The sequence below is a fragment of the Diceros bicornis genome, chromosome 8 (genome assembly GCF_020826845.1).
Source record: "Diceros bicornis minor isolate mBicDic1 chromosome 8, mDicBic1.mat.cur, whole genome shotgun sequence".
Lineage (NCBI taxonomy): Eukaryota > Metazoa > Chordata > Mammalia > Perissodactyla > Rhinocerotidae > Diceros > Diceros bicornis.
Genome location: NC_080747.1, coordinates 34,955,089 through 34,968,552, shown reverse-complemented (window position 1 = coordinate 34,968,552; position 13,464 = coordinate 34,955,089). Strand labels below are relative to the sequence as shown.

General features: G+C 36.3%; 1 protein-coding gene across 3 annotated transcripts in view; it reads left to right on the top strand.

The window, feature by feature from the left end:
- Positions 1-13,464, top strand: part of ATP8A1 (ATPase phospholipid transporting 8A1) — a 218,155-nt gene that overhangs the window by 169,357 nt on the left and 35,334 nt on the right. For all 3 annotated transcript variants that reach the window (XM_058546980.1, XM_058546979.1, XM_058546981.1), the window contains 4 exons: positions 3,506-3,580; positions 3,685-3,807; positions 7,070-7,148; positions 12,699-12,760. In XM_058546980.1, the coding sequence (XP_058402963.1) occupies positions 3,506-3,580; positions 3,685-3,807; positions 7,070-7,148; positions 12,699-12,760 (339 nt within the window). The remainder of the gene's footprint in view (positions 1-3,505; positions 3,581-3,684; positions 3,808-7,069; positions 7,149-12,698; positions 12,761-13,464) is intronic.

Genomic DNA, 13,464 nt, shown 5'->3' with positions numbered 1-13,464 from the left:
CCTCTTCTGGGACGTGGAACTTAGAAAATAATACCAGGAGAGGCAGGTCTGAAGTTTCTGTGCATATAAAGGAATAGTCTGGAACACTATGGGTTTTATGGATTATCGGCAAACACTGCTTTTCCCGTTGCTGTATTGCCAGGAATGTCACTATCTAGCTACTCCATTGCCATAAATTACAGCCAAACAAATAAATCCAGATTTGGCAGGTGGCACTTACTTACAGTGCCCGCCGGGCAGCAGCTCTAGGTGTTCATTGAAATTACTGGCTCTTTCTAAAGAGATTTTTTTTTTTTTTTAATTATTTCTCTGAAACATCTGCATGCTTCCTAGCAAAATAAGACCTTTTCTTTCAAATGAGTGGTCGCATCCAGGTTTTCTGGTAAGATCCCAAAACAATGTAGTGTTTCTGTTTCCAGAAGCTTTGATTCAAGTCAATGAGGTGATCCTTTCCCAGCACAACGTGCTGGGATATGGATTTCTTGTGAATTTAAATAATCTAGATACCTCCCCCAGAAGACTAATGTTTTCTTTCTGCATCCATGGTTTTGGTTGAGTCAAAGGAGAGACTTTTATTTGTTTATAGCAATTTCGGTGTTGTTTTATTTAGCATGGGATAGGTTTCTAATTAGATCTTCTAACTACAAATCTCAGACTCACTTGAAATCAGCTTTCTGGTAGACTTCTTCACTGTTAAGGATCTTTTCTCTCTTCTTTAAAATATGTAAACTTGAATGCCAAAATATTTGTGTGAAGGTGTAGAGTACTATATTAGGAAGTTCTGTTCTTATCAGGTCATTTCTCCTTTTTTGAGAAAGAAATTAGAATAATAACTTTTTAAAATACAGGAAGAGAATTTCTGAAGACATGTTTACATACCTTTCAGTACGAAAACTAAAAAGGTAAAAATGTGTTGATAGCTTTCCACTTAAAAATTTCTGCATTTCTATCAGAAAGCAGTTAATTTATGCATTTTAAAATAAACTTTGAAGGCAGACATGTTGGTTTATTTGCAGATTATTTTGAATTTGGCACTTTCGGTAAATATTCATTGATTGAAGGGAGGTTCATAAATTTCATGCTCATAGTAGCATTGGAATCAGCACCGAATTCTATGTACAAACAAGCTAGGAGACGATTCACATGTATAAAAATTTACTCACACACAAATTTATTAACATAACTTTCTCACTTTATACAGTATTGATGATTGCAAATGTGTTTATGATTATAACCTTTGAGCCAAGTCATGTCCCTTAGACAAATGTGGTACACGTGTAGCTTCAGCTTTCTCCAGAGCAACAAAGATTGGATTGCGTCTTCATAGACTAATGAGGCAATAATTTGAAAATTTGTGTTTAAAAATTCCTTATATTTCTATCATACCCTAAGAAATCTGAAAGAGCTTCTTAGCATGTATTACTACAGTAGATTACAGTCGCCTTCAGGGAGAACATTACCATCACCCAAGTATCACAAATATGTGTTTACATAATCCACATCTCAAAAAGGCCGAATGTGAAAACACAACAGAGAGCATTAAAGTCTGTTTTGTCAACTTGTGTCTACGTATGCTTTAAAAAAAAAAAAAAAAGTGTCAAGTCAGCGGCACCACCCTAAGGAATAAATTTAACTTCACGTGAAGATGCTAAGTTCTTTTAAAGTTTGCTTGCAAAAATGAATGATCTGGCTCCTACTCTAGGGCAGATGTTCAAATTTTTTCTATAAATATATGTAGCAAAGCAAGCAAGAATTTCAGATTTGACTCCAATTTCTGTGCTTTTGTTATTATTGTTGTTAATGTGTGTTACAACCCTAACACAATTTGGACTTATTTTTCATGTGTTATCGCTACTTTGTTTTCTTTTCCATCTCATGAAGCAGACATTTGTTTTTATATATGTTGAATCATTCCTTTCCACTATAAAAAGGAGAAAGATCAACGTGGGTACAGAAACTGTTCATAGGGAGGCCAGCCTGGGTACATACTGATCAATGGTGAATTTGTAGCAATTCATGCTTCCATAATGAGGTTAAATGAAACGTGAAGTGGAGCAAAGTCCCAGCAACTGGGATTCAAAGATTCACTTGATCGGCATATCAAGACTGCTTTCCTCCAACAGGCTTTGTTGTTGTTATGTTTCGGTTTTGTGTATGTGTTTATGTAATCTCACCGCCGGGCCAGATTTTTTACTCTTCCAGACCAGCTTGGCTTTTAATTACATTTTAGGTCTGCTTTTTCAAAAATGATGCAGGTTTTCTTGATTTACTAATGTTCGCTTAATTTTCCATTTATGTTAAACATGTTGGAGAAAGTTTCTCTATATTGCTCTTTAATTTTAAGTTATTACAGTTATAACAGTTAAGGTTTCTGTTTTTAAGGGAATTGCAAAATATATAAGAATATTATGCTCTATTAGTTAAAGATTTGTTTTTAATCAAAGCCTAAATTTAGGTTACAAAGTATTTTAGTGTATAAATTCAGATTTCACGTTCTGATGGCTGTAATTATCAAGAATTATTAAAAAGCTCATATGCTTTGATCCGTTAATTCTAAGAATTCATCCGAAAAACGAGCAAAACAACAAAGGGGCACAGGGAAATTTTTGGAGGTGATGGATGTGTCTGTTATCTGGATTGTGGTGATGGTTTCATGGGCATATGCTTATGTCCAAACTCACCAAATTGTATACATTAAATGTGTACAGTTTTTTGTATATTAATTATACCTTGATAAAGCTATCTTTTTCATCCTAAGGAAATAGAGATGTGTAGGACTTCTGTACAAGAATATTTGGTTCAGAATTATGTATAATAGCAAAAACTAGAAATAAACTGAATATCTAAAAATAGTTATAGCCACATTGTAGAGGTTATAGATCCATTAACATCATTTTAAAGAATATGTAACAACTTAAGAAAATGTATATTATATAATGTTAAGAGGGAGAGGAGCAGGACAGGACACTATATACAGTAGGTTTCCAGTAAGGTAAATTTATGAATGTATATAAATGAACTATATGAATACAACCAATGCAGAAAAAAATAAATGGTGATTGTATTATTGTAGGAAATTATTTTATTTTCTAAATAAACAAATGTATTTTATAATAAAAGCAACAATAATCTTTAAGTAACTATCAGGAGATAGGTATTTTAAAAGTAAATTAAAGCTCTAAAAATTTAATGGCATAAAATGTATTTCCTAAAGTGCCTTTTAGAAAATAAGGTTATATATTTTTTTAAATCTATAATTGCCTATTGATATAGTTCTTTGTTGATTTGACAAGTGGAGCCAGTTCTGACTTAATAACAAAATACCTTATGAAAACATCCCTTCAAATTAAAAAGTAAAGCAAAGAAATGCCATTTTCAAGAGAGTCGTGAAAATAATGTGTCAGTGCTGCTATTATGCAATGGTTGAGTATACAACAGATTCTAAGCAATGCATATGTGTTTTTTGTGTTCTAATTTTGGGGGTTTTGGGTTGTTTTCTTCCTAGATCTGGTTTGCCTTTGTTAATGGCTTTTCTGGACAGATCCTCTTTGAGAGATGGTGTATAGGTCTTTATAATGTGGTAAGTTTAGGACTTTTGATTATTCCTATTTTATTGAATACTTTGAGATAAAGGTTCGCCCTGCATTTGGCTGCTTGGTATAATGACCAGTTTGTGCACTTTAGATGTTTACAGCAATGCCTCCCTTAACTCTTGGAATATTTGAGAGATCATGCAGAAAAGAGAATATGTTGAAGTATCCTGAATTATACAAAACATCTCAGAATGCCCTGGACTTCAACACCAAGGTAGGACACAATGCCCTGGCACACGTTTGGGGGGACTCGCTTTACTGCCCTGATTACATGGGGCATCTGGTCTTCCTAAGCCAAGGAAGCAACCCCAGGATGCCGACCATGGCAAGTCAGATTTGCCTCAGGTTCTGATATGGACTGAGAAGGTTTTCTGTTTGAGTGTTCCGTTATATAACTCCAGTGTAACCAGGATTCACTGGGGTTTGCCAGGCAGCAGTAAACTGAGTCTGGCAGACAGACATGAGTGTCCTTTTGGCCCTCTGACTTTCTGTCTTTGCGGTGTTGTGGGAAAATGTTCACTCCTCACAGGGGTCAGTCATCCAGGACTGACAAGGACTGTCTTTACAAGTATAAAGTGGAGAGGGGTGATTTATCATTCTTTACTAATTTTCTGTTTTGTGAAATTTGTCCTCATTAGAATATTAGATTGTATTGGGCATTAAAATTATAGTCTCTGGGAAATAATCATTTAGTCATAATACTCGATATTTCCAAGCCATAAAGTTTAAAATACAAGACACAGTATCCAACATTTTATCTAAAATCATAATCTGAGTTTATATCCTATATAATATGCCGTGGCCTAGTGTTATCTTTTATGGTCCATGGTATTTATTCATCCCAACAACAAAAATGTCTCATTTTCTGCTTAGTTTACTTTGTAAGTATATATTCTAAAGTGTTTCCACTGGTATTTGTTAGTAATTCATGTTTCTGTTCAGTGTAAGTGAGGGGAAAAATTTTTAATTTTATGACAGTTAAGGTAGATGCCATTTTGAAACTATAATAAAAGCAACAAATATAATACACTTTCACAGAATTTTTTCCCATCTAATATAGCGTATGTTTATTAGCATGTTACTAATAATTAGATGTAACCTAAATTCAGTGTTTTGAATTTAGGACAGTTAATGTAGGATATTTTTAATATTTATTAATTCTTAAAGCTCTCAAATGACATTTGTTCTCAGTATACCAAGAGAATAAAGTGAAACAGGTGTTTCAGTGCCTCTAACCTCACACTGTACGTGACAGTGCTAAGTTTATTGCCAGGATGTTATTCGTCTTCTGCGGCTAGGTCTGCATGAATGCACCGTGCACACGTGTCCTGGTGTGCATACTCATAGAACTTGATGGCATTGTTTGAAATAACTGAATTTGGTTAATTTAAAAAAACTGAAGCCTTCTTAGATTTATACCATTGGTTGTGAAAAATATTTTTAGTGGTCTCTTAAAACTGCTACTATGTAAAGTGCAATGTCTATGCTTTTATTTTTGAATGTTTTATTTTTTGGATTTTTTAAAGTTATTTATGATGTCCGGTTTGTATTAAATTTCACCACCTTGCTGGAATGTTTTTCATTACCTATGGTAGATATTTTCATGTGAAGGAAAGCTGCAATCTGGTCAGATAAAATGGACTATGAGCTCTTGTTTCCCTGAAAAGGTGATCTGAGAGCTAGGAAAGTTTCAGGCTTACTGCATACTAACAATAATTCTCACCATCCTAGAGAGTTGTGTCACCCTCAGCCACAGGTCCCCAGTCTACTGTAGCTCCGGCTCCCTGGTGCTCTCTTCAGAGTAAACTTTCCAGCCGCAAACTTGGCCATGGTACTCTTGCTTATAGACATAAATTGATCCTCACCAGATTACCCAAAGCCGTTCCTGGAAAGTCACATCCTTTCATCCCCTTTGCACATGGCAACTTGGAGACAGTTTTGTGGCCAGGGCAAAGGAAGTATATAGTTTTAATGTGGAAACATCATTCCGTGTGTCTTTGGCTCTTTTGTTGTTTACAAAGTATTTCATTATCTGCAGAGCCCATGCATTTCGAAAAGTCATCAGACCAACCCAAATAATTTATACAACGTCTGTATCCATTTGAATATTTATAATACACAAGTTGCCAACCATTTTTTATAGGGTTTATGGATTTTTCTAATGATTTCAGTGAAAATTCTTTGATTAAATCCCATATAAGTGTTTTAAAATTCAGGGACAAATGGCTACAAAATGCATAGTTGTCTACACAGCCATTGCTGTGGGTCTCCAGTGTAGAAGCATTGTTGTCCTGAATGATGATGATTACGTTTGTTATGGTAAAAAGGGTCGGAGGTTCTGAGGTCGTGACAGGGGTTGAAGGATTAGCATGTGACAATAAGTATCGGTCAGGAAAATGGAAAAGTAGAACTAATTTTTCTTGCACCCACCTGTGCTTTCTGTCAAATAAAAACTTGTGGTAATGACATAGTGAGGAGAAGAGACAAAGGTTAATGAGTAACACAAGTTCAAATGTGTAATGTATTGGAGAGTAAATTGGATCATACAATCCAGTGTGGCTGGGTGCGCTAACAAAGGAGATTGAGATCACAGTGGAAAATTTGGGAGGCAGGCAACTTAATTTCTGTTGTTTGAACAGCTTAAAACTATTAATACATGCCAATTTTATTTAGCGTAAGTTTTGCTTGAAAGAAGCACTTTTCAATGACAAAACTGTAGCTCTTTAAAGGGGGCATAAGAATTCTAAACAGTTTGTCTATAACTTAATCTTTCACATCTATGCTACAAAGAAAGTACTAGTGATACATGCTCTCTTGTTCTTCAAATACAATAGATATAGAAAGTAATAACTATTGAATGATGTTATAATTTTATAAAGTTTGATGTGGACAGGTGTTAAAAATTGTGAAAGCCTTTTATAAATTCAGTCATAGTGACAATGCTTTACTTGAAGGAATTAGACAATAAATGTTATACCTGCTATTTTTAGTATATAATGGTGTGTGTATGTAAATACAAATAGAGATAGTGAATGCCTTGTATCCTTATCAGTGAAAAGTTTACACTTTTATTGCACATGTGAAAGAGAAAGTAGAGATTTCACCAAAGTACAATCTTTTCAGAAGTCCATTCTTTTGGAATTATGAACATAGTCCTACTTAAAGAATTTCAGGGTCTGCATTTATTTTAAATTTTATTCTCTTTTTTCAGGCAGAAATTTAAACTTTTAATATTTAGTTTTTAAAAAGTAGAAAAATTTTCAGTGAAGCTGAAAAAACATTTTGAGAAACATAAAAATAAATAAATGACCCATGAAGGTCTAAGAGGCAGAAAGTGTCTGTCAGTTCTATTAATTCACAGTGGTGGCCCGACAGAAACACGTTTTGTGAATCTAGCTCCCAGATAAAAAGAAAGGTCAGAGTTCACAGAGCTAGTTTATCGCAAATGGTTCTCATGGATTTTTGTTTTCCCTCAGGTTTTCTGGGTTCATTGTTTAAATGGCCTCTTCCACTCAGTTATTCTGTTTTGGTTTCCACTAAAAGCCCTTCAGTATGGTAAGTAGAAAGGATATGAATGCTAAGAGATGACTTTTTCCTTTTTTAGAAAAATAACTCGTCAATATATGTTAAAAATTATAGTAGTGTTACATTTTATGGTATTTTCCTTAACCTGAAATGCATGCATCCAAAAGTTGTACACACTTTAAAGGGTTTTATTATTCCTTTGGGAGCAAAGTGATTTAATATATGCAAAGCCTTTCTTCTCTACTACTCATGTTTTCCAAACTTGCAGAGAGTTAAATTTTAGGGCTCTTTTTTTCCTCTGTTGATGTATAGTTTGAAGACAATAGTGCTAATATTTTATGTAGTCTGTTTATTATACCTATGAGGCTTGTATCAGGCTTTTTATAGTGAACCTAATCAGACATGCTAGTATTTTCAAATATACTGGAGCCGACGTTTGGAATGCGATTTTTAATACGTTTTTATGTTCATCTTGGAGTGTAAGCTTTTCCTCTGCTTGTTTTGAGGGAGTGATTTTATTCTGTCAGTTTTGAGAGAATCATGGTGATCATAGCATCATGGTGAATTTCCGATACACATAAAAATGATTAAGTAACCACTTTAGGAAAGAGATCCCTGTGATACTTAAGCTGGTGCTGCTGTGTCCCAGAGCAGACCTTGCCTTGAGATCCTGAGGAAGACACCGACCGTTCGCTGCCTCTGTTCCCGAACTACAGTAATTAAAAACATGACACTTGCTCCACTGCAGAATCCGTCGGTCCTTTAGATAAGTACAGGCCGTGCCTCGCTGACTCTGAGTTAATGATTGCCAAGAGAAGACCGTGCTGTCCATCTGCTCCTGCCCACCTACAGTCTGTTCTCCACAGACAACCAGAATGATCCTTGTAAAACTTAAATCAGACCAGGTGCCTCTCTCCTCAGAAACCCACAGACTTCTATCGCGTTTAAAAGGAAGTCCAGGGCCGGCCCCGTGGCTTAGCGGTTAAGTGCGCGCGCTCCACTGCTGGCCACCTGGGTTCAGATCCCGGGCGCGCACCGCTGCACCGCTTCTCCGGCCATGCTGAGGCCGCGTCCCACATCCAGCAACTAGCAGGATGTGCAGCTATGACATACAACTGTCTGCTGGGGCTGTGGGGAAATAAAAAAATAAAAGGAAGTCCACAGCCCCAATCTTAGCCAACTCCTCCGCCTGATTTTTTTCTCCGGCTTTTCCTCCTCACTGTGCTGCAGCCTGCCGGCCTCTGTGTGGTTCTTCATTCTTCACCCAGGTATTCCAGCTGGCTCTCTCCCTCACCCCGCAGGTCTCTGCTCAGAGAGGCCCTCCCAGGCCACACTGTCCCCACCGCGCCTGTTGCTCCATCCCCTTGTCCTCCTGTGTCTTCTTCGTGGTACTTGAAGAGTCTGATATATTTGCTTATTTTTAATTGTCTTTCTCCTCTATTAGAGTCAAAGCTCCAGAAGGGGAGGGAATTGTCAGTTTAATTCACAGTTGTATTCACAGTGCTTAGAACAGTGCCTGGCTCATCACAGGCACTCAGTAAATTGTCAGTGAGTTAATAAGAGCATGCAGCATGGATGGGGGTGAGTGAGTGTTACAGAAAAAGCAGTGGTTTTATGTCCTAATTAGAGATTTTCATCTCATTTCTTTATTAATTGCTCTGCCAATACAACAGTAAATACTTCTCTTTTTGTAGGCCATGGAAATGAGTATGGTAAGAAAATCTAATTAAAGTAGACAATATTGACCCAGTAGGCCAGGAGAACCACAACAGAATTTTTTGTTTTTGAGATATAATTCACATAGCATAAAATTCACCTTTTAAATTGTACAATTCAGTGGTTTTTAGTATATTCATGGGACTGTGCAAATGTCATCACTATTTAATGCCAGAACATTTTCATCACCCCATAAAGAAATCCCATATCCATTAGTAGTCACTCCCCATTTCTCCCTACCCTCTCCCTCAGTGCCTAGAAACCACTAATTTTTGTCTCTGTGGATTTGCCTCTTCTGGACATTTCATATAAATGTAATCATCTAATATGTGACTTTGGTTCATCCCTGTTGCAGCAAGAATCAGTACTTTATTCCTTTTTATGGCTAAATAATATTCTGTTGTATGGATATACCACATTTTGTTTATTCATTCATCAGTTGATGGATATTTGGATTGATTCCACTCTTTGGAGCCGTGGGATATTGAAATCCAGGGTACAATACAGGACCTTAGGCAAGTTCTCTAGGTAAAGTTTATTTTCAAAATGCAAAATCAATATAGGTATGAAAGACTAGGCATGTCCATCTGGTAAACTGCTATTTCAGTATTCTAAATTAGAAAAAATGTTTAATTTCAAGTATCTCAAGCCAAATAGCATCTAAAACGCCTTAGCCACGACAGGGTTTGAAAGGAATTCCCAAGGAACCTCAGCTCCTAGAAAGCAGATCTAAGTCTTCCTTTGTATTTGTCTGGGGAATTGCCTAAGCCAGCCAGCCCTCATCAGCAGAGGCTCTTCACAAGGGGTGCTGCCTGTATAACCCAAGTCTAGCCAAGTCCAGAGAACATGTGCTTTCTCTCTCTTTCTCTTCTGCTCTCTCTTCTCTTCTGAAGACATGAATGACATGTAGCATAAATTGCATTTTAACATCTGATGTTGAGGGTTTTGTCTTTTTTTTTTGCCCTGTTTTTAATTTTTAAATAGGAGAAGTTTTTGATTTTTTAGCTTTTGAAAGGATGGGGTACAGAAGAAATATAAACATGCTATATAATGTGTAGCTAAATATTCATTTATTCACTTGTCTTAGTGGTTCTCAAAGTATGGTCATATAGACACCTGGAAATACCCATGAGCTTTTGGGGGTACATTAGGTCAACAAAATTTCATACTTTCAAAATTTTTATAGTAGTATCAAGACATTATTTGTCTTTCATTCCTGATGCAAAAGCAATGGTGGGTAAAACTGCTGATACTGTAGCACGAACAGTGGCACCACTGTGCTAGGAGACATTATAGTCTTCGCTGCCATGTGCCCACATTAAAAAAACAACAGCAAAAGCCAGTTTCACTTAAGAATGTGCTTAAAGCATCTGTAAAACTAATACTTTTATTAAATCTTGAAACTTGGTACACATCTTATTAATATTCGGTGTGACGGAATGGGAAGTATGCCTAAAGCACTTCTGCTGCATATCAAAGTGTAGCAGGTGTATCAACGTGTGGTGCCTTGTGGATTTTTGAGTTGTGAGCTGAGCCAGCGACTTTCATGAGGTTACAGAAGCATGCATCGGTAACAGATCCATTCGGAGTATAAAGTGGACTGATGGATTTTAATGTAATAGAGTACCAAAAGTTCATTGATAGAGTTTCAGATTCCATACTGCAACTAACCTTTAAGAAACAATCTCTACCTCTTTAAGAAACTACTTGCTGAGTTTTGATGTAGTATCAAAGAATATCCACAATTAGTAGAAAAGATTATTAAAATACTCCTCTCCTTTATAACTTCATCTCTCTCTGAAGTTGGGTTTCCCTCATATTTCAACCAGAACAATATGAGAATCTTGCTGCCTTTTATTAAGCCAGACGTTAAAGAGGTTGTAAAGTTGTAAAGCAGTGCCGAGTTTCTCACTAACCTTTTTTGTTTTGGAAAATAGTTATTTTTCATAAAAATCTGTTTACATTACATGTATTGGGTTTATTACTTTTATTTTTAGATAAATCATATTTTTAAATTTTGTGTCTTAATTTCTAACTTGGTAAATATTGATAGATATAAACCACATAAACAAAAACTTTTTGGAATCCTCAGTAATTTTTACGTATAAAGAGGTCCAGAGAGCAGAAATTATGAGAACAAATGATTTACCTAAATTATCCAAATGCTAAACCTGACAAACCCAACAAGAGGCTTTTAATTTTTTCCCTCAATGTGATCTTGAAATGAATCTCTAGATTCCTTCAGATGAACGAGTGGTGACTAGAAGGCTTAGTCAGACCCAAATATGATTATTTTTAATAACTTGCTTACATGGTTAAGGGACCTCTGTAGAAGCATGGAAGTCAGGAAGTAATCATAAGATATCTTCAGTTATTTTATAGATTTCTGAGTTTGTTAATTTGTTCTATGGAAATTTGCAGATTAATTGCAGGCATAAGTTTGTCCACAACATACCCACAAGACGTAGCATATCAGATCCTATGTCCTTAATCATGGAATACCCCCATAGAGAAAGGTGGTCTCTTAGGTTGCTGGGCTGACTGCTAAGCAGCCCTTCCTGGCTACTTTTAACCAAAAACTTTAGAGAGGGAAGGGTCACATTGTGGAGCATCTGCCATGCTCCAGGCACCCTGCTCAGTGCTTCACATTTGAAATTCATTTTAACCTAAACCCCTCCAAGGTGGGTAGTTGCACTCCATCTTTTAAGTTAAGAAACTGAGTTCCATGGAGATTGATTATAAACGACCCAAGATGACACAACTAGTAACAGAACCAAGCCTGGTCTGTGTCTCCAAAACTCACCAGACTATCTTATCTCCTCATGCCAGCACCACTCTCCTTGACTCGTCCCATACTTTATTCTAACGTATTTTGTCCTTGTGTATTGAATATGTATTTCAATAAATATTGTTGAATATGTACATAAATAAAATATTGTATTACACATACCATGGGTTTAAATTTTTCATGGGTGCCAATGATTTAATTATTCAGTTTTTTTTTCATTTTATTTTTTTTTATCAGTAATAGTAATTTTTGTTTGTTAACTACCACTCCCTTCATCTAAAGCCAAGTTCTTTGGTCATTGCTAGAATAACAAAATTCTTTGGTCATTGCTAGAATAACAAAATACTTTAAGGTATATCCCTAAATTCAGCCAGATTCTCAAAGAGCCATGTGCCCGGAATTGTATTGATGCTCCTCAGTCTTCTGTGAGTTGCTTTTATGAATCCCTGTTGGTCCAATGCTAACAACTTTATTGAGAGATAGTGAGAAGGCTCCCTAAAGCGTCATCTAAATTGTTAACAAAGTTCTTTATTAAGGGTTCAGAATGCCTTCTCCTGTATCAATGCCCATAGCATTAAGCTTTGCTTGAACAAACAGTTTGATTTTTTTTTTTTTTTAATCTCGTAGACCCTAAGAAAGAATTAGTTAACAAATCAGGTTTTCTTCTTCATGTTGGCTGTTGGAAATTTGTTTTTAATTTATGACCATATTAATGGCAACTTTTTGCGACTTCTTAAGTATTTTTTTTGTTTTGTTTGTTTCCCTCCTCAAAGCCCCAGTACATAGTTGTGTATTCTAGTTGTAGGTCTTTCTATGTGAGCTGCTGCCACAGCATGGCAGCTGACAGACAAGTGGTGTGGTTCTGCACCTGGGAACTGAACCCGGGCCGCTGAAGCAGAGCATGCCCACGTTTAACTCTTACAGTGTTTTTTTAATTAGCCTCATTTCTGGCTCCATTGTGTGGCCCTAAGTTCCCCTTCTTTTGTTCAACACTTGTAAATTGATTTATCTTTGAAAGGCTTCTAAAGGACCTCATTTATTTTCTTTTCTAACCAGCCTCTCTTCTTTTTGTACAGGTAATGTATTTGGAAATGGGAAAACCTCCGATTATTTGCTGCTGGGAAACTTTGTTTACACTGTGAGTGCTGGGCGTTTGCCTAGTTTGCATCTAACATCAAATCCTTTCATATGTGCTCATTTTATTTTCAGATTTAAATATGTGCATTTGTGAATTTAAAGGTTGTTTACACTTCCCTTTAAAAACGAAATGAGATGCTTTGACTGTTAAGAGATTATTTTATATTAGGTTATAAAAATGTCATTTAGGTTCACTGACTTTATAGGACTTTGGTTGCTATTATTGTCAATATTCCCTCTTTGCTCTGATTGCCCCTCATTTGCCCTTTTTCTCTTCCTTGTCCCTTTTATTTTACTGCCCTTGTTAATATTTTCTTGCTTTCCTGAATGCGTGGCAGTTATTATCGTAGTATTCTTGGGTGTTTAACCGGTAATTATTCTAGAGTCTCATGAAAACTAAAATGGGAGAGAAATCTCCACTCTTTGGGGACGTTTCACCCACACAAGGCATGGAACCTGCTGTGTTAAGTCACTATGCCAAATGCTTGTGGAAGATGCACAGATGAACACAAGCTCATTCCTGCCAGAAAGAGCCAAAAAATGCTTTAAAACCATTTTTCCCTTAAAAGTCAAAAGCACTGCTTGAATGCTGATGCCCAAGGTCACACACTTGGTATCTGATAAAAGTTTACCCCAACCTTCAACTCTGAATTCCCAGACCAATGTTCTTTCCTCTCTACTCGTGCGTCCCTCCCATGACCCCTA